Source organism: Microtus pennsylvanicus, chromosome 1 (genome assembly GCF_037038515.1).
Source record: "Microtus pennsylvanicus isolate mMicPen1 chromosome 1, mMicPen1.hap1, whole genome shotgun sequence".
NCBI lineage: Eukaryota > Metazoa > Chordata > Mammalia > Rodentia > Cricetidae > Microtus > Microtus pennsylvanicus.
In genome coordinates, this window is record NC_134579.1 from 153046279 (window position 1) to 153074236 (window position 27958).

The following is a 27958-nucleotide window of genomic DNA, read 5'->3' on the forward strand; positions in this document are numbered from 1 at the left end:
GCGAATCTCTGTGAGTTCTAGGCCAATTTAGTCTACAAGAGGTAGTACCAGGACAGCTAGGGCTACACAGAGAAACCCTGTCTTGAAAAACCAAAACAAAACAAAACAAAAAGTTATCTGGCTTGAGTCAGTGAGACCCAAAGTATGTACTGTGCACCAAAGATCTTTTCCCCTTTCCTCCTTTTTGTTTTGTTTTTGCTTTTGTCTTCCTCTTCTTTTTCTTTCTCTCTCAGCACTGGGGCTAGCACACACTGGGCAAGCAGTCTCTCACTTAACTACAACATGCCCAGCCCTCCTCCCCTACATTTAGGCTGAATTAATGAACACCAGAGTCCATGACTGTTCGTCTTGCAACTTTTTCCTAGACAGTGGGGCTATGACACAGTTACTCAGGGGCCTCCACCTGACTCCTCTTTCCTAAACAGGGATCTCACGAGGCTTTCTGTTGTGGCTTCATATCCTCAGCAGGCAGAAGGCAGGATCAGTCTTTCCCCCAGCTCCACGGAGAGTGCCAGCCATGATCCTGTCACTGATTCTCCAGCTGTTGACTCTCTGTGAGCTGTCCCTCCCCTGTGTGTGTGGGGGGGGGAGGGGGTTAGGGGGTGTCCTTGACTGGGCTGAAAGCTATATCTGATCATCTGGAACTCAACATCCAATTTTTAAAAAAGGAGTCAGGACTGGGATCCAGATACCGGAGTCCTAAATGGGAGAAGACAACTGCTGGGTCTCGGGTGAGCATAGGTGTCTCCGGATCTCCAGGCAGGAGGAAAGTAAGGGATATCTAGGGCTAAAGCATATCATCAGTTCTCATGGTAGACGGGCAGGACTCCTGCACTACTTCAAAAGAGTAGGGCATTCAGACTTCCAAACCCCAAAGGGGAGAACAAAGGCTTATTCTCTTAGGTCAGACCACTGGCTTTTAAGTTCCTGGGGGATGGAAGTCTGGTGTTTTGATGGATCCCAAAGAAGACAGGGATAGAGAGGAAGAAAAAGGAACTGTGTGATCCGATTCTGGGTCTCCCAGTGAGGGAAGACTGGTAGTCACGAAGCTTTGTAAAGAACTGGCTCCTCACCTTCTGCAGGGCCTGTGTGCCAGATGGACTTCACACCAACAGGTGAGTGGCATACTTCAAATGCTCTCCCTCATGCTGTTCCCGCCGTCTCCAGAACTCATTTTATCTTGATGCCCAGCTTCACCCTAGATTTCCTTATCCCCCCTCCTCCTCCTCTTCTCCCTCTTTCCATCCCTTCATCCCCTACCTCCCTTGTTCCTTTTCTTTCTTCCTTTCCTCCTGTCGCCTTCCGTCACTTTCTTTCCTTCCTCCTCTTACTTCCATTCCCTCATTCTCCTTTTGCCACCTCCCTCTTTTTTCCCTCCTCTATTCCCTCCTCTATTCCTTTCCTCCTTGCCCCCTTCTCTTTCCTCTCCTCCCCCTTCTCTTTCCTTCATCCCTTTAGCGACCATTATAGGTGAGTATAGAAGACCATGGATGTTGATATCAAGGAGACCTAAACTAGACCATCTTCTTCATTGCATGGCTTTGAACAAACAAGGGATCTTGAAGACACCATCTCCTTCTCTGGAAAATGAGCTGCAGTAAGGATTTAATATAATTATATATGTAAACTGTAGGCTCATCTCCTGGCATAATCCAGGGCTCCAGACACAGGATTTCCTGCAATGACAGTTATACCAGCTTTCTCTCTTTTTTAAAAAATTTATTTATTATGTATATAGTGTTCTGGGAAACAGATCTCATTATCTCATTATAGATGGGTGTGAGATATCATATGGTTGCTGGGAATTGAACTCAGGACCTCCAGAACAGCAGTCAGTTCTCTTAACCTCTGAGCCATCTCTCCAGCCCATACCAGCTTTCTCGCTGGAAACAGCTTTCAATAAAAGGAGGATTCTCCTACTCCAAGATGCTTCCATCTTGGGTTCTCTGATAGAGAAGGTGTTTCCTTTCTCTCAAATTTTCTCCCTCTATAGTCCAATTTTTAAAGGAGAACCATCTGGGAAATGATTCATATCTGAGCTACCAGTTAGCTTAATTTCATGTTATGAGTATGAGCGTTTTCTCTGTATGTGCACCACATGCATGTCTGGGGCTGCGAGAGTTCAGAAGAAAGCTGTAGGACTCTCTGGAGCGGGAGTTACAGGTAGTGGTGAGCCAGCCACCACGTGGTGCTGAGAATCAAACCCCAGTCTTTTGCAAAAGCAGGAAGTACTCTTTACTGCTGAGCCATCTCTCTAGCCCCCTGATTTTAAATTCATTTTATTATTATTATTTAAAAGAATAAAGCTAATGAGTACTTATGGTTAGTTACAAAGACTCAGCCATTATCAAAATATACAATAACCTTCCTCTTCCCCGTCCCGTGTTCGTTCCTGAAACAAGCTTCGGCTCCTACAAAAAGCTTTCCATGCATTATTCATACAAGTCACACATTTACACACTTCCTTCTTTTCCTGCCAGCTCACAGTTGGTATTTCATGACCCATTCTGTTCTGGATCTTGAATGTTAAACTTAACAATCTGTTTCAGAGATATTTCCCAATTGTTACCGTTGTTTTCATTTTTAAAATTTTATTTACTAATAGGTGCTTGCTTGTGGTGAGGCAGTGGAATTATTGGGTCATTGATCATGTTATGTTTGTGCTGTTTGGATATGTACTAGGGTTGATGGTTTGAACCTATGGTCTTGTACATAGTGGGGTAGTGCTTCTCAGTGGGCGATATTCCCACCCCTCAGTGAGGCATTCTAGGGAGGTATTCCACCATGGAGCCACACTTCCAGCCCTCACTGAGGGATGACTACATTTACATCACTACACCTGGTATTCTATGCTAGCACCTATTTAGGGGAAAGATTTATTTTTGTTTTTTAAATTGTGCATATGTGTTTGTGTCTGTGTGAGAATATATGTACCTGAGTACAGGTGCCTGAAGAGGCCAGAGGTGTCAAAATCCCCCTGGAGCTAGAGTTACAAGTAGTTATGAGTTGCCCAGTGTGGGTGCTAGAAACCAACCCAGGTCCTATGCTGAGTCATCTCTTTAGCCCCCTATTCTATTACATGTTAAGGATCCTCCTTTCAACATTGTTTTTTTTTTTTAACTTTTTATTTTATTTGCATTGGTGTGAGGGTGTCAGATCCCTTGCAACTGGATCTTTAGACAGTTGTGATCTGCCATGTGGGTGCTGGGAATTGAACCCGGGTCCTCTGGAAGAGCAGCCAGTGCTCTCAACCACTGAGCCATCTCTCCAGCCCCCAACATTGTTATATCAAAGATTAAGTTGGGGAACATGTTCAAACCATAGCCGTTCTTATTGACGTGTGGCAAACCATAACTGCTTCTAGTGAGGTATGCTAGTACAGGTCTGTCATCTAGCACCTGAAAGCTGAGGCAGAAGGATTGCCACTTTGAAGCCAGCCTGCACTACTAGTGAGCTCTAAGGCCTTAAATCCCAGGATTCAAGAAACAGAGGCAGGTGGATCTCTGTGAATCTGGGCCAGCCTGATCTACAGAGCAAGTTCCAGTACAGCTAGGGCTGTTATGCGGAGAAACCCTGCCTCGAAAAACAAAACAAAAGAAAAAAAGTCCTCAAAATTAGAGTCCTCCTCCTGTGATTTTCAGTCAGTTTGGGCCAGGTGCGATTGTACTCCAGGGATATATAAAGTGCTCCCTATTTATAGAGAGCCAAGGTAAAAAGAGATACTTAATCTCCCGGAACTATCTGGATGGAGGGTCCTAAGGACCCAAGTAAAAAGTTTCTGTGCCCCAATAAATCTCTCCACCAATGCAATAATCCAAATCAGACCAAATCAAACCTAATTAGAAAAAACCTAGGTTTAATGGATACCACGCCCCCAGAGAGGACATGGAAAAGGAAGACGGGAAAAACCACGTTTGTTTTCTGGCCGGGGGGGGGGGGGGGGGGGGGGGGGGGGCAGTTTAAATACCCTGTGGGAATGGTCTTGAGCATCTCTGGGGAGGGGCAATCTTTTTGCCTGCTTTCTGAGATGCAGCAGGGTTTGGAGAGAGATGGGAAAGGGGGCTTGGGATGGAGTTTCCAACTAAACATTCCAGACTCTTTGTATATATGGATGCCAGGGGCTGGGGTGAAGCTTCCATCCAAACACCAAGCACTTTCCTTTATTAAGCGCTCCCAGCCTTATACCCCCAGCCATTGCTGGGGGCTCATCCTGCTGCAGTTGTGACTCCTGGAGTCAACGTGACCTTGAGGTGCCGTGCACTCCAACCTGCCTGGCGGTTTGCACTCTTCAGAACAGGTGTTGTTACACCGCTGCTCTTTCGAGATGTGTCCACCGAGCTGGCTGAGTTTTTCCTGGAGGAGGTGACCCTGGCCCAGGGGGGCAGTTATTATTGCCGCTATCGCAGGACAGACTGGGGACCGGGTGTCTGGTCCCAGTCAAGCAATGTCCTGGAACTGCTGGTGACAGGTGAGGTCCAGGAGGAATGGAAGAAGGGCGCAGGAATGAGATTAAGGTGGAGGGCGGGAGTGGGGTGGAAGAGAGGCACAAGGGAGGCAAATTGAGAGATTCTTGAACGTATGGGAAGAGGAGAGTGAGTTTGGGGATGGGAAGACAGGCAGAAGAGAAGGGAGGAGGAGGGGGAGGACGAAGAGAGACAAGCCAGTCTACCTAAGGCCTTGCCTGTGTTCCACAGATCAGTTACCCAGACCATCGCTCGTGGCAATGCCTGGGCCTGTGTTGGCTCCAGGAGCCAATGTAAGCCTGCGCTGTGCAGGCCGCATGCCAGGCATGAGTTTCGCGCTGTACCGCGTGGGTGTGGCGACCCCTCTGCAGTATATCGACTCTGTGCTGCCCTGGGCTGACTTCCTTCTGATTGGCGCCGATGCCCCAGGCACCTACAGTTGCTATTACCACACGCCCTCTGCCCCTTATGTGCTGTCGCAGCGCAGCCAGCCACTGGTCATCAGCTTCGAAGGTGAGGTGCTCTAGTCCTTCTTCAGTCCCAAGGGTCCGGGGACATCAATTCCATTCAACTCCATCTGTGTGTCAGATAATGCAAAGAGCATCAAGATATGGGACCAACACCCTGTCTCCCTCTCTTTGGTCCACAGGTTCTGGCTCTTCAGATTATACTCAGGGAAACCTCATTCGTTTAGGGCTGTCTGGCCTGGTCCTCGTCTGCTTGGGCATCTTAGTTACTTTTGACTGTCATAGCAGGAGCTCTGCTTTTGGTGGCCTGCGGCCCCAGCAAAACCGGGTGTAGGCACGTGGGATGAGAAGAGACTGGCTGGAGATGGGCCAAGAAGCCGGGACCCTTGGTGACTAGTTCCTGCAGAACCCGCCAGACCTCCAGACGTCACTAGATTAACCATATTCCTCCTTTTTGCATTGTAGCTTCCTTCTAGGTCCTTTCCTAGATCTCTCAGGAGAGTGGACAATACTACTATGTATTCTTTGATTGTAAAATGGTTTAATACCACAATATTAGGGTTGTTAAAGGATTAAAAGCAGTGACTGGCCCATGGTAAATGATGTTCAGTTAATGTTAGTAACTTTATTCTATTTTGAAAATCCCTTTCCCCTTCTGTCTCTTCCCTCTTATCTCCCTCCATCTCTTTTCTATTCCCCTCCCATCCTTTCTTTCTTTCTAGCTATGCTGTGAGCATAGGTTCATTCTACCACACCCAGAAAAAATATATACATATAAGCATATATATACATAAATGTATTTGTATAGACACATAAATTTTATATATGTATATACATATACATACATACTGGTTTTTAGAGTCAGGGTTTTTCTGTATAACTTTGACTGTCCTTTGTAGACCAGGCTGACCTTGAACTCAGAGATCCACCTGCCTCTGCCTCCTGAATTCTGGGATTAAAGATATGTGCCACCACCACTCGGCTGCTATAATGATATGTTTTAAGGGGTGATACACATGCCTCTGCATGTGTGTGGAGGTGAGAAGACAACTTTCAGGAGTTGATTTTTTCTGTCCATCCTGTGGGTCCCAGGGTTTGAACGCAGGCTATCAGTCTTAGCGGCAAGTGTGTTTACCCACTGAGCCATCTGGCTAGCCCCTGGCGATTTTTTTTGAGTGTATGAGTGTTTTGTCTGCATGTATGTCTGTATAACCCTTTGTAGGCCTAGCTTTCCAAGGAGGTCAGAAGAGGGTATCTGATCCCCTGGAACTGGAGTTATAGATGGTGTGAGCCACCATCTGGGTGCTGGGAGCTGAACCAAGGTCCTCTAGAAGAGAAGCCAGTGCTCTTAACTGCTAAGCCATCTCTCCACGCCCCCAGATTTGTAGGATTAGAACCCTCATTTTTCTCCCAATGTTTTGGTTTTATGCTTTTTTAGTGCAGGGTACTGAACCCATATCCTTGTACTTTACCCCTAAGCTACAACCCCAGGCCCCTGGCAATTTTTTTTTAATCAAGAATTAAGTTTTGGTGGTTTGGAAACAATCTCATTCTATAACTAAAAATAGCCTGAACTTGCAGGAAAAATGCTCCTATCTCAGTCTCTTGTGTGCCCGGATTACAGATATGAGCCACTTACCTAGCTGGAAAATTTTTTGAAGGGTGTTTACTGTGCTGGAATTTAAAATAAGATTTTTCCCCAACTAAGTAAACTTTATCCATATATGTTTACAAGCATGTGTTGATTTCAAAGGATCTTGTGTCTGGTTTGAGGCTCCTGGTCTCTGCTACACTATGGACGCTGGGCCCTTACTGGGACTCTTCTTGGACATCCCCTTGCTGCCCTGTGTCCTGGAGATCCTGCAACCCTGGGTCCATGAAACCAACCCCGCTCCCATGCTCCAGCAGATCACAGATGGGGTAAATGTTGGGGTGAGCCAACACGTAACCACCCTCACACCCCCACCTCCTCACCCCCCACTTCCACTCCTACTTCCCCACCCCCCGCCCCTCCCCACTGCTGCCACATGACAGACCAGTAGTACAGTAAGGTTTTACGTGTTTATTATGCACATACGGATCTTAAATTGGATCGGGAGTTGCGGGGCTGTATTGATCCTGACCTGATACTGTCTGAAAATTGACAATCTACAGAAGGGATGATGCATTTGTTATTTTTGTATCACTACGACCACACACATGACAGAAACAAAGCAAGAACTGTTTACCTACGCCTCTGGCCTCAGAGAACTCAGTCCATGCACTTAGCTCCTTGTTTCTGGGCTGGTTGTGAAGAAGAACAATATGGTGGAGAAGCTTCTTCATGGAGGACAGGAAGCAGAAGCTCCATCATCTCCTTCATGACATCTCCTTGTTTGCCAACCAAATCCCTTTTATCTCCTGCTCCGACTTTACCCCAAAGTAGATCAAAAGCAGATCAAGCAGAATTCCCACCTGAATTACAACCACATTTTATGTTATGGGAATTCGGTTACAGTTCCTCTATGAAAAGACAGCTTTAGTCCGAGAGGAGAGTTTTGCCCTGGTGATGGCCATGATGGGAGGAAGCGCGCTGTAGGTGTTAGAGGTGCCTCGTGATTCAGCTCAGGTTCCCCTTTTGTTCTTTAATACTTGTGCGTGGATTTTGTATTTTAATAAACCATACAAGAAATCTTTACATTTGTAATAAGCTGCTCTTCTAGATCCCTCATTACCTTCAATGGGGATAAGTTGCCAGGGCAACAGTAAATAGAGCTCGTGTAGTAGCTAGAACTTTGGTCTGGAAGCTGACTCTCTTGGTCTGCTTCCCACTAGGCTCTTGGCTCCCCTCAAGGTGTAAAAATAACACAAACCATTCTTGTTTTTTCAACTTGTTATGTCTCTTACTTACCAGAGCATGACTATCTTCCAGCATCTTCTGACTTTATTAATTTAGCTTTTCTTTCATACCTGACTAAACAATATTTTGTCATTACCGTACACACAAATCACAACATTCTTGCTGAGTCCTGCTCTAATCTGGCAGAGCACATGTCCTCTCCGGCTTTATGATTCTCAACTTCCACCCCTTCTCTTTCCGCTTAATGGAGATGGAAATTAAGATTTGTGGGGTTTGTTTGTTTTGATTTTTAGAGACGGTTTCCAATGCATGGAAAAAAAGACAAACAATTTCCTCATGCCACTTTTCCTTTTCTCATTTCTTCTTCTTCTTCCTCCTCCTCCTTTTTCCCCTCCTCCTCCTCTTCCTCCTGCTCCTCCTCCTCCTCCCCCTCCTCCTCCTCCTTCTTTTTGGTTTTTCGAAATAGAGTTTCTTTAATAGTCTTGACTGTCCTGAAACTAGCTCTGTAGACCAGACCAGGCTGGCTTCAGTGTCACAGAGATCCTTCTGCCTCTGCTTCCTGAGTGCTGGGATTAAAAACATGCACCACTACCACCCAGTTCTTCTTTTCTTCTTTTCTTCCTTTCTTTTTCTTCCAAGACAGGGTATCTCTGTGTAACAGTTCCAGGCTGACCTTGAACTCTCTGAGATATGACTGTCTCTGCCTTCCAAGTACTGGGATTAAATTAAAGGCAAGGCATGCGCCTCCACCACCCAGCTTCCTTTCTTTTGTTTTTAAAAAATATTTTAAAAAAATAAAAAAAAATATTTTAGTATTTATTTTGGGATACGGACAAAGTAAGGACAAAGTTTACATCACAGCCCTATATATCATTTTTCTGCATATGGAGGCTGGAGGGATGGCTCTTGGGTTAATTACTGGTACCACATTTGCAGAGGATTCAAGTTTGGTTCCCAGCATCATCCATGTTAAGCACCTTATGTCACCTGTAATTCCAGCTCCAGCGGATCAATGCCTCTTGCCTCAACAGGTACCTACATGCACATACATGATTATTAAAAACTAACATTAAAAATAAGTCATATTATATAATATATAATATTTATAGTATGTAAAGTCAAATCACACATACATACACATACATATGCACACACATATATGTATATATGGTGAGTATGTTCAGGTTTCACGATTTAAAGTTTACCTTTGCATGCTTGCACCCTGTCACAGTCTACCTTATGTAAAATACTACTCAAGACTGGAGAGATGGCTCAGCAGCTCTCATCAGGTATGACCTGGGTTCAGTTCTCAGCACACACATTAAGCAGCTTTCAACTGCCAGTAACTCCAAAGGAAAATATATATTAGAATTCAAAAGAAATACTAGAGGGCAGGCAAGCTGTAAATCTCATCAGCTGCTCAGAGGAGGAGAATGGAGAAGAGAAGAGAAACAAAGGCCACACTGTTTGAATTAAGTCAGTATGGAGGTCAGCCACAGTGTGGGGAGAGGAGATTTAGAGGGAAAACAAGAAAGCCCAAAGTACCAAGGAAAGCATACTTAGGCTCTGGTCAATATCAAAAAAGAAAAAGGCAGAGCCAAACGTAGGCAAATTTCCCTGTCCTGGCTGCTTGCTCCCAAATAACCACTCAGAGTCTTAGTATCAATTATAAATGATCAGTCAATAGCTCGGGCTTATTACTAACTAGTTCTTACAATTTAAATCAACCAGTTTCTCTTAATCTATGTGTTGCCCCTAAGTTCATGGCAGTTACCTCTCTGGCAGATCTTGCTTACTTTCTGTGGGACTGGTGACACCTCTGATTCTGCCCTCCTTCTTCCCAGTGTCCTTAATTTCCATTGTTCCACCCATACGTCCTGCCTGACTACCGGCCAACCAACTTTTTATTAAACCAATCTGAGAGACAAATCTTTACAGCTTACAAAAGAATTATTCCACGGCAGTAGAAAAAGGAAGGATTCAGAAAAGCAGACAGACTCTGCTGAACCACAGAATAACTTGTAGGGACTGCATCAGAGCAGGAATTCTGAGAAAGCAAAGTACTGCATCGCATTAAAGGGGTAATTGCTACTCCTGTTCCTTTAGGTGGATTCTCCTTCCTCAACGGGTGATTGAAACTGGAGAAACTCCTAATGGAAAGATGGTGGCATGTCTCCACCTAGTGGTAGGTTCCACTCGTCACTATCATACCACAGCATGTATTCATGGAGAGCTTAGGACAACTTTGGGAAGTTGGTTCTCTCCTTCTACCAAGCTGGTTCCAGGGATGGAAGTCAGGTTGTTGGTGTTGGTGGTAAGCACCTGACTTTGTCACCGTTCTATGGTTGTGAAGAGACACCCTGACCATGGTAACTCTTAGGAAATAAAGCATTTCAATGGAGCGTATAGTGGAGGTATTATGGGCTGGGAGGTGTGCTTTTGTTTTTAAGGCGGGCTCTCTCTCCATAGTCCTCGCTGTCCTGGAACTGACTACGTAGAACAGGTAGACCTTGAGCTCACAGAGATCTGAGGGCTTCCGCTTCCCGATAGTTGGGATTAAAGGTCTGCACCACGACAGCAGGCATGGGATGTATGTTTCAACAGACTTCTTTCTCTTTAGAGGATCACAGGAGTGTGGGTCACATGGAAAGTACAAGCTGAATACAATGTAGATGATAAATCTCAGCCTATCACCAGTGCGAAAGCCATAGTGAAAGCAATTCAATCTGCTTTTTGGGCTGATGTGGAAGTATCCATAAGGGGCCTCAGATCCTTTGACCTCTGTGAGGTTCGCTGTCATTTTCTCTGAAAGCTCATCTCCTGTCCCCATAAAATTTTACCATTTGGGACTCAGGCAACTTTAGACTGGACAACTGGCAATCTTGTAAATCTGGCTTAGTACCACAGGCAAAGTCAATGGTTTCTATACAGGAATGTTTTAGAAGGGCTTTGGAGTTAGATTTGACAGTAAGGTACTGTTGTGTGACTGACTTTTCCTTGGGAGATACATAGTATGCACACGTTCGTGCGTACACACACACACACACACACACACACACACACACACAATGGGGGGAGGGACATGACAACAAAAATTATTGTACTGGAGTCCAACGCGGTGGAACAAAACATTTTTATTGAGGTTAGTAGCAAGAGTGTGAGTGAAGGGTTACTAGCAAAGGGTGATTCAGAAGTAGCCACTTCTCCAAAGCACCCCCTCAATGTGGTGAGGACTCTGTGCAGCTCACAGGCAGCACCTCAGGCCAAGGTTAGAGTCTCCTCCCCAGCAATTGTTGATTTTCTCTTTTCTTTCTTTCTTTCTTTCTTTCTTTCTTTCTTTCTTTCTTTTTTTTTTTTTTTTTTGAGACAGGGTTTCTCTGTGTAACAGACCTAGATGTCCTGGAACTCACTTGGTAGACTACATTGGCCTTGAACTCACTGAAATCTGCCTGCCTCCCAAGTGCTGGGATTAAAAGTGTGCCACCACCGCCCTGCCAATTGTTTATTTTCTATGAAGCTTGGGAGAGTATTCTAGAATCTTCCCAAGTGTTCTTGTTCCCAGATATGTAATCTTTTGTTTACCAGCCCCACTCCACCCCACCCCATGCTTCCACCCCAGCCCAGAGAATGTTACAGTTAGTAGGAAGCTGGCATAGAGCAGTCAGCAGAATTGAAAGTTTCGCTTGGCTTTGCAATAGGAGTCTGGGGTATTGCTTGATTCAGTTGTCAGAGACCCAGTGGAAGGTCTCTCTGTTCAGAGTTTCTGGGACCTGGTGGGGCGTGCACATCATACTCTGACCCTGGGTGACAACCACAGCTGTGAGGCTGTGTGAGTGATGTGACGTAAGGGGTGAGCCCCACTTCACCAGGTTTAGTGACTTATCAAAATAGACGACTGGGTCCTAGGTCAGCTAAGGCAGAGGTTCTCAACCTGTGGGTCTCGACCTCTTGGGGGAGTTGAACGACTCTTTCACAGGGGTTGCCCAAAACTCTCTGTGTAGCAGATATTTACATTGCAATACATAACAACATCAAAACCACAGTTATGTAGTAGCTACAAAAATAATTTTATGGTTGGCGAGTCGCCACAACATGAGGAACTGTATTAGAGGGTCACAGTATTAGGAAGGCTGAGGGCCACAGCTCTAGGTCATTCAGGGCTCATCCATAAAGACAGAGAATATAGTGGCCTGTGTGGTTTGAGGGCCTCATAGGGAAGGAAACCTCTGGATCGTCCCCCAACCAGATTCCTTATAGTCTAGGAACAAAGTCAGGGACATTTGTTCTCTAGCACAGTCTTGACATGAATGTGAGGTCTTTAGATGAAGGTTCACCTTCTCTCTGAAAGTTGGAGGGCATTTTCACTTTCAGGGGTCCCCTACTTTGCCGAGTGGCTATGGCTCTAGAGGAGACTTATAGCCTAATGGCCCTCAGGTCCTCCACTATTCTGTGGTACACATTTGACTTAATTTTTTTTTAATTTAAAGACTATTTATTATGTTTTAAGTTTTATAATATTTATAATCTTCAACATGCATGAATATGTGTGTGTGCACACGTGCACATTCCAGATCACGTGTAGACGTCAGAGGACAACCTTGTAGAATCAGCTCTCTTCTTTCTTTACATGGGTTCTAGGAACAGACTCAGGCTGCGGGGTTACAGGACCAGCACCTTTACCCACTTAGCTATGTAACTGACTCCGCAATCTGGCTGCTTTTCTCTCTCTGTTGTACACTTATTTTGTATTTACTTAGTTATTGTGTGTGTGTGCAAACATATGTGTTTTTTTGCTGTTGTTTTGTTTTGTTCTTTTTAATTTTCTTTGTTTTTTGAGACATGGTTTCTCTGTGTAGCTTTGGAGCCTATCCTGGAACTCTCTCCGTAGATGAGGCTGGCCTTGAACTCACAGAAGTCTGCTTGTCTCTGCCTCCTGAGCTGGGATTAAAGGCGTGCGCCACCACTGCTCAGCACGCACATATGTCTTATCTCTCACACAGAGGAGACCAGAGGTCAACTTTAGGGAGTCAATCAACTCTTGGGTGGAATGTTCTGGCTGACCCTAATGATAATTGGAAAGAGACATAGACTAGATTAATTCCTTTGCTTCGTTCTTCTCTCTCTTGCTAGTTTCTAGTAGCCAAGAGGGATTTCTTTTTTTTTTTTTTTTTTTTTTTTTTTTTACGTTTTCCTTTAAGATTCTTCTTTTTTTTTTTTATTTTTTTTTAATTTATTTATTTATTAAAGATTTCTGTCTCTTCCCCGCCACCGCCTCCCATTTCCCTCCCCCTCCCCCAATTAAGTCTCCCCCCAGCCCGAAAAGCAATCAGGGTTCCCTGTCCTGTGGGAAGTCCAAGGAACCCCCACCTCCATCCAGGTCTAGTAATATTTGGTTTCTAGCCATAAACCAAGGACATTGAGCTTATAATTAGTGATCCTAGAGAAGCTAAATAAGGAGAACCCAAAGAAAAACATATAGGCATCCTCCTGAATATTAACCTTCAGCAAGCAATGAAAGGAGACAGAGACAGAGACCCAAATTGGAGCACAGGACTGAAATCTCAAGGTCCAAATCAGGAGCAGAAGGAGAGAGAGCACGAGCATGGAGCCAAGAGGGATTTCTGCACAAACCTGTCAATACAGCATCCAAGTTAAATAGTTAATATGCTACTGCCACCCTGTGGCTGATTTCTGAACACCAGCGTTCAGACCATGATTAGGAACGTGTTTGCTAGCTGGTGTTGACTATTTGGGACAATGGATTGTGACAGGTGTTAATACCATTCTCGAAACCAGGGCATGCAATTGGAAACCTTCCACAGCAGCTGTCCCATGCCCTGGGTACAGTGACAAGGAGTGCTGGAAGCAGTGCTAGGTCTGCATGTGCCTTAATGCTAAGGGGTACAGTGTCCTGTTGGTGGTCTCAGCAACCAGTGCTGTAGACCTATGTCCCCTGAGAAGAATCAGTGCTGTAGACCTATGTCCCCCGAGAAGAACCAGTGCTGTAGACCTATGTCCCCCAAGAAGAACCAGTGCTGTGGAGAACAACCAGTGTTGTAGACTTATGTCCCCCAAGAAGATCATTAGATTAGCTATCTTTATCTGTGTCAACAGCCCCGTGAATGGTTGGCACTGGAAAGAGAGGGTCACTGGACTCTCAACTGAATATTCGTTTCTTCCTCCCAGGCATTTTGTGTGCAGTTCTGCCGTGACTGCAAGTGGGCTGGGTGGGTGTCTCCGGGAAGGGCTAGATAGAATGGGGGAAGCTAACTGAGAGATTACTCCATCTTTGCAGCCACAGAGGAGCCATCATCCATGCTGGATGCAGACCTTCCAATGATGTTGCTTTGGGGTCGTCCATGTTCCTACCTGCGCCCCACCTGTGCTTTGTAAGTAGCCTAACAACTCAATTGTTTCCCAAGTCAGCTTCAGTGAAATTGCATTTTGGTTTGAGTTGGGACCGTAGGGAAATGGTGGTGGTTGTTGTTCATAGCTCCCAGGAAAAGAAATTTTGTAATACATAAGCTTTATTTTTTTAATTTAATTTCTTTATTTTACATACCAACCCCAGTTCCCACTCCCTCCCCTTCTCCTACCCCACCTCTCACCATCCTACCCCCCACCCACTCCTCAGAGGGGCTAAGGTCTCCCTTTGGGAGTCAACAAGCCCGGTATACCAAATTGAGGCAGGACCCTCCTCTGTATCAGGCTGAGCAAGGTATCCCACCATAGGGAATGGGCTCCAGAAAGCCAGTTCACGCACCTGGGATAAGTCCTGGACCCACTCCCAGGGACACCCCCAGATAAATCAAACCTCACAACTGTCACCCACATCTAGAGGGCCTAGTGTGGTCTTATGCAGGTTCCCCAGCTGACAGTCAAGATTCATGAGCTCCCGCTAGCTCCGGTCAGCTGTCTGTGAGCACACAGGCTTTTACTTCTGTAGGGTTAAGTCTTCCTCTGAGCAGTTAATCAATGTTACCATTCTTGCATTTGTGCATCCATCCCAGTCTGCCATATGCATCAAAGACGACAGTACTATCAGCGATCCAAGATCTGGGTATCTGTCCGGCATCACGGGGTTCTGGTGAAGGCTATTCATGGACTTTAGATGCACACTGCCTTCTTGCTGTAGGAAGGGTAGAGGTGGGGAGGAGAGAGTGGGAGCGAATATCTTCCTTTTTCTTTTTGTTTTTCTTGAGACAGAGTTTCATGTATTCCAGGGTGGAGCTGGGCTTATAGTTCAGTTAGTAAAGTGCCTGCCTGCATGATCAAAGTCCTGGGTTGGATCCCTGGCACCTCATAAAACTGGGTGTGGTGGTACACGTCAGTCACCCCAGCAGTTGGGAGATAGAAGCAGGAGGATCAGAAGTTCAGGTAATTCCTGACAATATATAAAATTCAAGGCCAGCCTGAACTATTTAAGTCTTAAAAACAAAACAAACAGCCAGGCAGTGATGGTGCATGCCTTTAATCCCAGTGCTTGGCATTTACTGGCTTTGTGGGAGCAGAGGCAGTTTGGATGCTCACCTTACTAGACCTGGGTGGCCCTTGGACTTCCCACAGGGCAGGGAACCCTGATTGCTCTTCGGGATGATGAGGGAGGGGGACTTGATTGGGGGAGAAGGAAGGAAATGGGAGATGGTGGCGGGGAGGAGGCACAAATCTTAAATAAATAAATAAATAAAAAATAAATAAAATAATCTAAGTGCTTGGGAGGCAGAGGCAGACAGATCTCTGTGAGCTCGAGGTCAGCCTGATGTACAGAGCAAATTCCAGCACAACCAGGGCTACCTAGAGAAACCCTGTCTCAAAAAACCAAAACGACAGCAACATAAACAAATCAATGGAAAACCCAAATGGTTAGAAAAATGTCTCAGGGGTTAAGAACACTTGGTACTCTTTCAAAGGACCCAGGTTTGGTTCCAATCCCCCACATGGTAGCTCAAACTATCTGTAACTGCAGTTCTAGGGGAACTTCATGAACACTGCATGCACATGGCACACAGATATACATGCAAGCAAAACACCTATAAACAGGAAATAAATTATTTATTTATTTTGGATTTTTAAATATTTATTTATTTATTTATTTATTTATTTATTTATTTATTTATTTATTATGTTTACAATATTCTGTCTACATGTATGCCTGAAGGCCAGAAGAGGGCACCAGACCTCATTATAGATGGTTGTGAGCCATCATGTGGTTGCTGGGAATAGAACTCAGGACTTTTGGAAGAGCAGGCAATGCTCTTAACCTCTGAGCCATCTCTCCAGCCCATATTTTGGATTTTTTTTTTTTTTTTGTTTTTCGAGACAGGGTTTCTCTGTGGGTTTAGAGCCTGTCCTGGAACTAGCTCTTGTAGACCAGGCTGGTCTCGAACTCACAGAGATCCGCCTGCCTCTGCCTCCCGAGTGCTGGGATCATATTTTGGATTTTTGAGACAGGGTTTCTCCGTAGCTTTTGGTTCCTGTCCTGGAACTAGCTCTTCTAGACCAGGTTGGCCTTGAACTCACAGAGATCCGCCAGCCTCTGCCTCCTGAGTGCTGGGATTAAAGGCGTGCGCCACCACCGCCCGGCTAAACAGGAAATAAATTTTTAAAAAATAAACAATGTACATTTTAGGCTGGAACTTGTTACACGGCCAAAGATGATCTTGTACTCCTGACAATAACATTTTACAACACACAGTTATCACTCTTATGCTTTTGTAGTTTTGGGGATGGAATTCACCAGAATCTTGTTTCTTCAAAAAAGATTTTAGCCAGGTGGTGGTGGTGCACGCCTTTAATCCTAGCACCTGGGAGGCAGATGTAAGTGGATCTTTGGATTTGAGGCCAGCCAGGTCTACAGAGTGAGTTCCTGGGCCACATAGACTACATAGAGAAACTCTGTTTTGTGTGTTTTGATGTGTGTATGGGAATGATGGGTTACGGGTGTGAGTATGTGCATGTGAGTACAGGTGCCTCGGGAAGCCAGAGGCACTGACTGGATTTCCCTGGAGCTGGAGTTACGGGCAGTTGTGAGCCACTGAAATGTGTGCTGGGAACTGAACTCTGCAAATTCAGTAAGTACTTGTAACCACTGAGTCATGTCTCCATCCCCAGTGTCCAGGGTTTTAAAAAACAGATTTTTATTTATTTATGTATTTATTTACCTGTGTGCACGTGTGAGTATGTGTGTGGGATCATATGTGAAAGTTGGCCTTTCCTTCTACTGTGTGGGTCCAGGCACCAAAGTAAGGTCATTAGGCTTGGTGTCAAGTGCCGTTATGTGCAATGCATCTCACCAGCCTCAGAACCCAGGGTCTTAGGTATACATGCTAGGCAAATGCCCTAATTCAGAATTACACCCCCAGTACCTTTAAACTTTGTTAAATTTTGAGACAGGGTCTCCCTGCATTTTCCAGGCTGGCACTGAACTCACTTTGTAGCCTAGGCAGGCCTTCAATTTGCTATCCTCTGCCTTAGCCTCCTGAGTAGCTGAGATCTACAGGCATGAACCACCGGAGCCACCTTCTTCTTCTTATTTATTTATCTTAGACTCCGACAATGTTATATGATATATAATTTAGTTTAGTTATTGTTTCCTCTACTTCCTCCCCCATCTTCTCCCATTACCCTACCATTCTTTTTTTTTTTTAATTTTTTAATTTTTTTTTATTTTTTGATTTTCAAGACAGGGTTTCTCCGTAGCTTTTGGTTCCTGTCCTGGAACTAGCTCTTGTCGACCAGGCTGGCCTTGAACTCACAGAGATCCGCCTGCCTCTGCCTCCTGAGTGCTGGGATTAAAGGCGTGTGCCACCACTGCCCGGCCTACCCTGCCATTCTTGCAGAACTCCAGGGCTTGTTTTTTATACTAAACTGCAGCAGTAAGGAGAGCGTGTCCTGAGGTCCTTGAACCCTTATGGCACTTAAGATGGTAAGGGGTTGTAGGATTGGTAGCCAAGCCAGGAAGAAGTGTGGGTAACAGGGAGGCCCACTATTTGCCACTGACACCTGATGTGGGCCCAGTCTAGGGGGGTAGAGCCCTCAGCCTGGGTCTGCACGAAGTCCAGGGAGTTCGTGTTGGACCTGAGTCTAAAGCGTGGACACTCCTGTTAGTGCCTGCAGCAAGCTACAGACTTCCCTTCTCTGCAGAGGCAAAGGCTGCACATTTGGTGTCGGATTCACTGTGGTTACAGAAACAGTTTTCCTTGCCCCTGCTATCACTCACAGGCTGTCACAAGGTTGTCCCACACTTCCTGTGGCTGATGTATTGCAGATTGGAGCCACAAGAATATAGAAATGCTTGTTTGCCATCTAGACTTGAGACCTTGGCAGTGAGGTCTACAGAGTGGCTGCAAACATCTGTGAGTTTGATGCATGTGGGTCTGCGTGTGTGTGTGTGTGTGTGTGTGTGTGTGTGTGTGTGAGGTGTGTGTGTGTGATGTATGGAGTGTTTGGTTTTGAGACAGGATCTGTGTGTATGTTGTGTGTGTGTGTGTGTGTGTGTGTGTGTGTGTGTGTGTGTGTGTGAGGTGTGTGAGTGTGTGTGATGTATGGAGTGTTTGGTTTTGAGACAGGATCTGTGTGTATGTTGTGTGTGTGTGAGGTGTGTGTATGTGATGTGTGTGTGTGATGTGTGTGATGTATGGAGTGTTTGGTTTTGAGACAGGATCTGTGTGTATGTTGTGTGTGTGTGTGTGTGTGTGAGGTGTGTGTGTGTGTGTGTGTATGTGTGATGTATGGAGTGTTTGGTTTTGAGACAGGATCTGTGTGTATGTTGTGTGTGTGTGTTTGTGTGTGTGTGTGTGAGTGTGTGTGTGTGTGAGGTGTGTGTATGTGATGTGTGTGTGTGATGTGTGTGTGTGTGTGATGTATGGAGTGTTTGGTTTTGAGACAGGATCTGTGTGTATGTTGTGTGTGTGTGTTTGTGTGTGTGTGTGTGAGTGTTTGGTTTTGAGACAGGGTCTCTATTATGTAGCCCTGGAGCTCTGGCTGTCATGGAACTCATGATGTCGACCAGGCTGGTGTCAAATTCATAGATATCTGGTGACCTCTGGCTTCCATTTTATGGTGTCTTTTTGTAAGGAAGGATTAACAGGAAGCTGACAGCCCTGACTTATTCTTTCGTCTGTTCTCTAGATCTACACAATACCCTGTTTAGGTCTATAGGGATGTTTTGGGGCTGGCAGTTGTGGGTCAGCAGCAAAGCACTTGCCTAGAATCCACCACTGAGGGGCTGGGGGGTAGTTCAGCAATAGAAGAACACTTGTTTAGCATACACAAGGCCCCGGTTTCAAAAAGTTCAAATTTCTATGCCTGATATGGTAGCGCATGTCCGTAATCTATCTCTTTGGAGGTGGAGGCTTTTGTAAGTCATTTTTTAAATTTTTATATATTTTTATTATTGTTTAATTGAAATTTTACATACCAATCCCAGTTTCACTTTCTCCACTCCCTCCACCTTGCCTCCCCATCCACTCCTCAGAGTGGGTAAGGCTTCCCATGGGGAGTCAACAAAGTCTAGCACATTGTTCTGGGGAGGGCCTTGGTCCTACCCCAAATCCTGCCACTATATCTAGGCTGAGGAAGTCATCCCTCCAAAGAGAATGGGCTCCAAAAAGCCAGTTCAAGCAGTGGAGATAAATCCTGGTCCCACTGCCAGTGACCCCACAGACTGTCCCAGCCATACAAGTCACCCATATTCAGAGGACCTAGTTTGGTCCTATGCTGGTACCTCCCCATCTCCCCCATCCCCAGCTGCCAATCTGGAGTCAGTGAGTTCCCATTAGCTCAGGTAAGCCATTTTTTGTGGGTATTCCCATCATGGTCTTGACCCCTTTCCTCTTATTATCATTCCTCCCTCTCTTCGAGTGGACTTGGCAGTTCTCTGTCTCTCCAGTCTGTTCCCAAATCACAACATGGAGACAATATTAATTATGAAAACTCAGGCGATAGCTTAGGCTTGCTACTAACTTGCTCTTATAACCCAAATCAACCCATTTCTATTAATCTAGGTGCTGCTCTGAGGCTCATTTATCTCATCTACATGTTACCCATCTTGCTTTCCTGCTTCCTCTTGTCTCCTCGTGTCTCATGCATCTTTGCCCTTCTTCTTCCCAGCATCCTCTCTGCTGCCTAGTAATTGGCCCTTCAGCTTTTTATTAAACCAATCAGAGTGACATATCTTTACACAGGGTAATCAAATGTCTTGTAACAGGAGTCAGGAAGATCTCAAGGCCTGCCCAATGTATACAGTGAGGCCATGTCTGAAAAAAAGTAGTTTCTCAAGTTTGTATATCTGCTGTAAGTAGTTCAAGGAACATGGGCCATTGAGATGATTCGTTGTTAAAGGTTCTTGCTTCCAAGTCTGCTGAGCTAAGCTTGATTCCCAGGAACTATATAGTGGAAAGACAGAACCAGTTCCTGTAAATTGTCCTCTGCTTTCTACACAACACACACACACACACACACACACACACACACACACACACACACACACAAATACACTCATGTACATACTAAACAATGTGATACTAATAATAAAAATAAAAGAAGTATAATCAAGAGATTAAGAACAAGTCTTGCTTGGAATTTTTTAAAAATTCTATTTTTGTGTGTGCATGTGTGTGTGTCCGTGACACAGTGCATGTACTGTGATCAGAGGAAAAACCTTGGGAATTGGCTTTCTCTTTCCGCCAAGTAGGTCAGGGGGCTCGAACTCAGGTCATCAGATGTTGCACCAAAGGCCTCTACCTTCTTCTAAGATACCTTTTCCTCCCTTTGTTTTACAACTATGGGAAGGGAAGATGAAAGAAGAGGAGAAGATAGCAGAGGAGAAGAACAGGGGAAGAGAGAGGAGGGGAGGCTGTGGATAAAGGAAATCTTGTTCCATGAAACAAACTTGTGTCCAATTGGATAAAATGATAAACTAAAAATATTCAAAAAACTATAAATGCGCTTTGTAGTCCCACGCAGTGCGGAGAGCTATGGATGTTAATTATGGTTGTCAATGCTTTACCTTCTCCAGTTCTATGAATCTGTCACTTAAAGTATAATTTGCATAAAATAACCTTGCAGGAGTCCAAAGGCATTAAGAGACGGTGGTCTCCCTTGATCCTCCGTTACCCTGGTAACAATGTTATAATTGACATCCCAGAATTCCCAAACATCAGAAAGTCTGGTAAAAACAATTCTGTCAGATTCAAAGGCACTCATTAGCACACCATGTTGTTTTTCCTCCCACACTTATGACGCAGAACGATTAAAAGACTCATGACAATGTGAGAGATCTTTCTCTTTTTCTTTCTTTCTGTCTTCTGGTGTGGGAATTGAATCAAGGGCCTCACACACGCTAGGGCTCACACAAATGCTCTCACACTGAGCTACACCTCCAGCCCCAGACTTCTTATTTTAACCAGAGTGTGTTCCGTTTCAGCAGGAGAATCAGTGACTATAAAACTGAGAGCAGAGTTACCCTTGGTTTTGACTTTTGTGAAGAATGGTATGGGAAGGCCTTCAAAGGACAGTGACGACCCCTGTGAGTTCACTGCAGGTGCAGGAGAGCGTGTCAGGTGGTGCACGCTTGTAATCCTGGCAGATCAGGAGTTCAAGGTCAGCCTCCCTATATAGAGAGAGAGTTTGAAGCTAGCCTGAGCTATCTGAGCCCTTGTCTCAAAACAAAAACACAAATATATACGAAAATTTTCCAGTAAGTAAAGTAGGGTCAGAGAAGTCTTTACTGAAGAAAGAATATCTCCCCCTCTCAAAATTCTCTCTTTTGTGTGTTATCTTTAAAAATTTTAATTGCATGTCTGTCTGTCTGTATCTATTTATTTGTGTGTGTATGTGTGCATGTGAGCATGTGTGTATGTGTGTGTGCATGTGCATGCACTGGATGCACATGTGGGTTTCAGAGGGACAAATAGCAGAAGCTGGTTCTGTCCTTCCACCATGTGGGTGCCAGGGGTAGATCTCAGGTGGTCAGGCTTGGTAGCAAACACTTATATTACTGGGCCATTTCAGTAGCCCACGTATGTTCTTTTTTGAGACAGGCTCTCTCCATATTTGTAGCTCAAACAATCCTTGAACTAGAAATCATCTTGCCTTAGGCTCCTAAAGTGCTGGGATTACAGGTGTGTTACACCACACTCAGGTAAGAAAGGGATTCTTAAACTGGTTTCTGGAAGAAGCGTAAACATTAGTCAAAAGCAGGAAAAGTATAGGTAGAGAAAACAGCACATCTCAGAGCCTGAGACAAGAAGGAAGTGGTGTGTTCCATTCAACTTGGTGGTTCTGAGTTGGAACATGTTGGGCCAATGAGTCTCCTAAGAACATTTAGACTATATGGCGAGGCTCTCAGGGCTCATATTATGACCCTTGTTAAAACGATGACAGGTTGTGTACCTTGGTGTTGGAGAGCTGACTTAGCAGCTAACAGTGCTTTTTGTTCTTGCAGAGTACCCGAATGGCTCCCAACTGCATGTAACTCTAACTGCAAGAGAACCTATCACCCTCTTCTGGCCTCCATGGGAACAGAACTCACATGCATGTATCCACTTGAAGATGCACATGCATATACATAATTAAAAACAATAAAAATTCTTTCAAAAGGATGCGAAGGCAAGCCAGCAAAAAGAAAAAGAATTCACCTGGACCATTTTAAAACCTGCCATCTGAAGGTATCATTTGTTTATTTATGGGAGGACATACACATGCCACGGTGCACATATGGAGGTCAGAAAACAACTTGGGGTTGTCAGTTCTCTCCTTCTACCATATGGGTATCACCCCCAAAATCAGGTTATCAGGCCTGGTATCACTCACACTCAAGACGGATCTTTCTACTTCAAATACCTGGTCAAAAAAAATCTCTTATAGTCAGTGGTGGTGGTAGCACATACCATTAATCCCAGCACTCAGGAGGCAGAGGCAGATAGACCTCTGAGTTTGAGGGCAGCCTGGTTTACAGGGTGAGTTCCAAGATAGTCAGGGCTACACAGAGAAACCCTGTCTCAGAAAAAAGAAAGGAAGGAAGGAACGGAGAAAAGAAGGAAGGAAGGAAATTGCTTATATATGTGCCTAGGAGCTTTTTTTTTTTTAGATGATTCAGTCTAACTGACAACCAAGATTAGCCAGAACAAATACAGAGTACAAGCGCGTCCATATAACATAGAATATAAAAATGTCCCTCTCCATCCCTCTTGTCCCCTCTTACCATGTCCTGGTGCTATACTGAGTAGTGTCCCTATTGAAAACCAAGCGACAGCTGTATATTATGTGATGGTGCAGAAGTCTCTGTGTCCTGGTTTGTACAATGGACAAGTTTAACAGCATCTCCTGCTGGCTCTGAAGACAAGATAAGTTGATGAGGCAGTGCATATTAAGAAAACTGTTAGGCTTGGGGGATGGCTCAGTGGTAACGTGCTTGGCAGGCAAGCATGAAGACCTCACTTGGAATTGCCCAGAACCTGTGTAAAGCTAGGCATGGGTAATATGTATTCCTATAGTCTTAGTGTTCCCATGGCAAGATGGGGAGAAGAGGTGGGATTGCTGGAAGCTCATGGACCAGCTGCTGAATGACAAGAGATTCTGCCTTAAATGGGGTAGAAGGTGGGACTGGAGAGCTGGCTCAGCTGTTAAGAGTGCTTGCTGCTCAGAGGACCCATGTCGGGTGGCTCACGACTGCATGTGATTCCAACACCCTGATACAGCCTCTTTGGTCACCTGCATATGTGGTATACATTCACGCTAACATGGATTAAAAATGAATCTTAAAAAAGCGACAAGGTCAAAGGTGAAAACCAACACTCCAGGTCTTTCACTGATCTCCATGTGTACATGGAGGGAAGCATGTGACTACACACACACACACACACACACACACACACACACACACACACAGACCCACTGAGAACATTGGACATCATCTGTTGATGGCTAGATAATTATTATCAGATCTATCTTCTACTTTATTTTTGTGGGTTTGTTTTGAGACAAGGTTTTTCTGTGTAGCTCTGCCTGTACTGGAACTAGTTGTGTAGAGCAGGCTGGCATAAAACTCAAAAACGCCTGCCTCTATCTTCTAAGTGCTGGGATTAAAGGCACGTGTTATCACTGCCTGGCCTCCCAAATCTTACACTTTAAATAGGCCAAATCCTGCTTGGCCCCTTCTCCATTCCTACCACTGAAATCCAAAATTAACAGAACTTTCAGGTTGACTAAAGTAATTGCAGATCCTGGTGTTTCAAACGTACATTTCCATGCCGATGGGTAAGGGTGCTCGCTGCCAAGCCTGATGACCTGATTTGGGGGACAGTACTCATAATGTAAAAGGAGAGAACTGACTCCCCCAAGTTGTCTTCTGACCTCTATATGTGCACCGTGGCACATGTATGCTCTCCCATAAATAAGCAAACATAATAAATAGAAATACACATTCATTGTTAGCTAAAGAAATGCTAAGAAGCGATATAGAAATGTCATCTTTTTTTCCTAATACTACATCAGAAGAAAGTCTGTTTTTCTGAGTTCTAAAACTAATTTAAGGAATTGATTTGATAAGGTGTTGAGTTGGGAACACTCCCACCCAAGAATATCAATCTTGTTTCCTGGTACAATATGGAGAATGACATGAATATTCATGACATTACTAAATTACTCCTTTCTCTGCTGAATAAATCTATACACAGACATGTTGCATACAAGGGTCTTACAAGTGTCTTGGACTTTTAAAAATAACTTTCTCATCTTGTGAAAGTGACCTTCAAAGAAACACCTGTAGTTATAATTGGTTTTACTTTCCGATAATTCATTGCTTTGCTGATTTTTTTTTCTGTATCTAAGAAGTCAGACAAATCATCTCTATCAAGACTAAAGACCCTGAGGGACATTTTGCTCTTCTTCCAGATACATGCTGGGAGAAAGGCAATTAAAAACTGTGACTCATTTGATTTCTTATTTTAACAAGATTCTGAGGATTGTTTTCAATAGAATTAGCATATCTGGGCTGGAGCTGTAACTCAGTTGGTAGAGTTCTTGCTTTGCATACAGGAGGCTGTGGGTTTGAGCCACAGCAACTTTGCCCTAAATAAGCATATCTCCTCAGAGCACTTTGTAATGTTTGTTTGAATGTCTATTTTAGCCATTTGTTATTGCTAATTTCAGACTTATTTATTTGCACTATGTGTATGTGTGTTGTGCCAGCATGTATGCATGTACACAGTGCGCATGCCTAGTTCCTGAAGAGGTCAAGAACAAGGCTCTGGATCACCTGGAACTGGAGTTACAGATGTGGTGGGGGTTACATGTGGGTGCTGGGAATTGAACTTTTGTCCTCTCGCAAGAATGAGTGCTCTCACTGCCGAGCCATCTCTCCAGCTCACAGCTAATCTTTCCTTTTTATTTTTATTTTTAGATAGAAACTCTGTCTTATTTACTTTACTTCACTATTGTTGTGAAACGACACACCATGACCAGGGGCTCACAGTCCATGATGGTGGTTTCCAACTTTAATCCTAGCACTCAGGAGGCAGAGGCAGGTTCAAGGCCACCCTGGTCAACAGAGTGAGTTCTAGGATAGACAGGGCGATGCAGTGAAACTGTCTCAAAAAAAAAAATCAAAAACAAAACAAACAGAACAAAACTAAGTCTCTGAAACGTTAATACAGCCTCTAGTTAAATGTTTTCTTTTATAAGAGTTGCAGAGGTCATTGATAGGTTTCTGTACCCTGATATCGGGTTTCTCTGTCAATGCAATAAATCAGATCAGGCTGAATTAAAAATCTAGGTTTAATGAGCAAAGCATGCCCAGTGATTCTCTGGGGGAAGAAAGCAGGAGAGAAAGCACGTTAGGGTCTGGGGGCCGGGTCTTAAATACCCTATAGGTGTGGTCTTGAGTAGCTACAGGTGTTGTAGATCAGGTGTGGATTCAGGTGGGTCCGTGGGAAGAAGTCACAAAAGCATGTTAAGGATGACTTCCTAGCCCTTTCCAACTGTAACGCGTTGGGGAGTTGGGGGTATAGGGGGATAGGGGGTGGAGTCAGCCTCTGTGGACCCAGTCACTCACTCTCCCTTAGCAAAAGGCCTTTTAAAAAAACCTGTTATTCAGTTTACACCTTTAGCAAGTCCATTTCTGTACACCCAAACCTCTTTTCTAAGTTGCCCAAAAGGACAAGGCCAAATGCGAATTCTTGATTAAGGAATACTGCGGTTTGCTTGGTTTTTCCCAACCAAGTTTTGTATGGGCTTGGCACCGTTAGGAAACTCTCAGACACGGTTTATATATTTCAAACAGAAGGTACTGTAGAAAAAGAGCAGATACCAACACTGCAGAATCAAATCAATTGCAGCTCTGAAGGAATTCCCCAAAATCTGTGGGAGGAGCGGTCCCTGGCCTGGGCGGGCTTTCTAAGAAGGGTGAGGTTTGGAATAGGGGAGTAACTCCGGAGCGAGATTCCTCACAGTCGCGGTGTCATAGAAACCCTAAATAAGCCAAGGCCATTACTTTTCTTTCTTTCTTTCTTTCTTTCTTTCTTTCTTTCTTTCTTTCTTTCTTTCTTTCTTTCTTTCTTTCTTATTTATTTATTTGGTTTTCCAAGACAGGGTTTCTCTGTAGCTTTGGTGCCTGTCCTGGAACTAGCTCTTGTATTTATTTATTTATTTTTTGTTGAAAAAATTTCCGCCTCCCATTTCCCTCCCCCTCCTCCCACTCCTTTCCCCCTCCCCCAACTTCTCTCCCCCTCCCCCACTCTTTTCCCCCTATCCCCACTCCTTTCCCCCTTCCCCCACTCCATTCCCCCTCCCTCTCCAGTCTGAAGAGCAGTCCGGATTCCCTGCGCTGTGGGAAGTCCAAGGTCCTCCCCCCCTACATCCAGGTCCAGGAAGGTGAGCATCCAAAAAGGCTAGGCTCCCACAAAGCCAGAACATGAAGTAGGATCAAAACCCCATGCCATTGTCCTTGGCTTCTCATCAGCCTTCATTGTTCGCCATGTTCAGAGAGTCCGGTTTTATCCCATGCTTTTTCAGTCACAGTCCAGCCGGCCTTGGTGAGCTCCCAATAGATCAGCCCCACTGTCTCAGTGGGTGGGTGCACCCCTCGTGGTCCTGACTTCCTTGCTCATATTCTCCCTCCTTCTGCTCCTCATTGGGACCTTGGGAGCTCAGTCCGGTGCTCCAATGTGGGTCTCTGTCTCTATCTCCATCCATCACCAGATGACGGTTCTATGGTGATATGCAAGATATTCATCAGTATGGCTATAGGATAGGGTCATTTCAGGTTCCCTCTCCTCAGTTGCCCAAGGTACTAGCTGGGGACATCTCCCTGGACACCTGCGAGCCCCTCTAGAGTCAAGTCTCTTGCCAACCCTAAGGTGGCTCTTTTTTTTTTTAATCTTTTTTTTTATTGAGAAAATGAGAAAAAAAAACAAGTTTCCACCTCCTCCCAGCCTCCCATTTCCCTCCCCCTCCTCCCACCCTTCTACCCCTCCTCCCACCCTTCTCCCCCTCCCCCCACTCCTTTCCCCCTCCCTCTCCAGTCCAAAGAGCTGTCAGGGTTCCCTGCCCTGTGGTAAGGTGGCTCTTTTAATTAGGATATATACTTCCCTGCTCCCACATCCACCCTTCCTTTATCCCAATCATCCCATTCCCCGAACCTCTTCCCCATCCTCCCCTTCTCACTTTTCTCACCCCATTTCCCCTTACCCCCATCCCTCCTCACCCCCAAGTTCCCAGTTTTTGCCCGGCAATCTTGTCTACTTCCCATATCCAGGCGGATGACTATATGTTTTTCTTTGGGTTCACCTTCTTATTTAGCTTCTTTAGTGTCAGGAGCCAATTTCCTCCTAAAATCATTACAGGAACCATCACCCTGGGGAGTCTGCAGAGAACCCCATACCCCTAATTGTGTTAAGAATGGTTCTATTGACAGAGCCTACCCCACACCCAAATTGGCTGTTAATGAGAGCTATCTGTTAGCGGAACCCACCCCGCATTCTAAACTATCTAGAGAACTAGGTGTGTCAACTTCCAGGCCTACTGTGACTTGACCGAAGATAACCTCCTGCCTACGTGACCAACGAGGACCATGTGACCAACGTGAACCACGCGGCAAGAGCCCAGAACCCTGTGCCCATCCCCCAACTCCTTACCCTATAAAAGGTTGTATCTCGTCCCTAATAAACGGAGGCTTTGACAAACTTTGC

At 44.9% G+C, this 27958-nt stretch overlaps 1 protein-coding gene across 1 annotated transcript; it reads left to right on the top strand.

Annotated features, from left to right (window-relative positions):
• Positions 1-517: 517 nt before the first annotated feature.
• Oscar (osteoclast associated Ig-like receptor) lies at positions 518-5264 on the top strand. The gene is made up of 5 exons (XM_075942802.1): positions 518-572; positions 1083-1115; positions 4178-4468; positions 4695-4976; positions 5113-5264. The coding sequence occupies exons 1-5, from the start codon at positions 518-520 to the stop codon at positions 5262-5264; spliced, it is 813 nt and encodes a 270-aa protein (XP_075798917.1).
• Positions 5265-27958: the final 22694 nt, after the last annotated feature.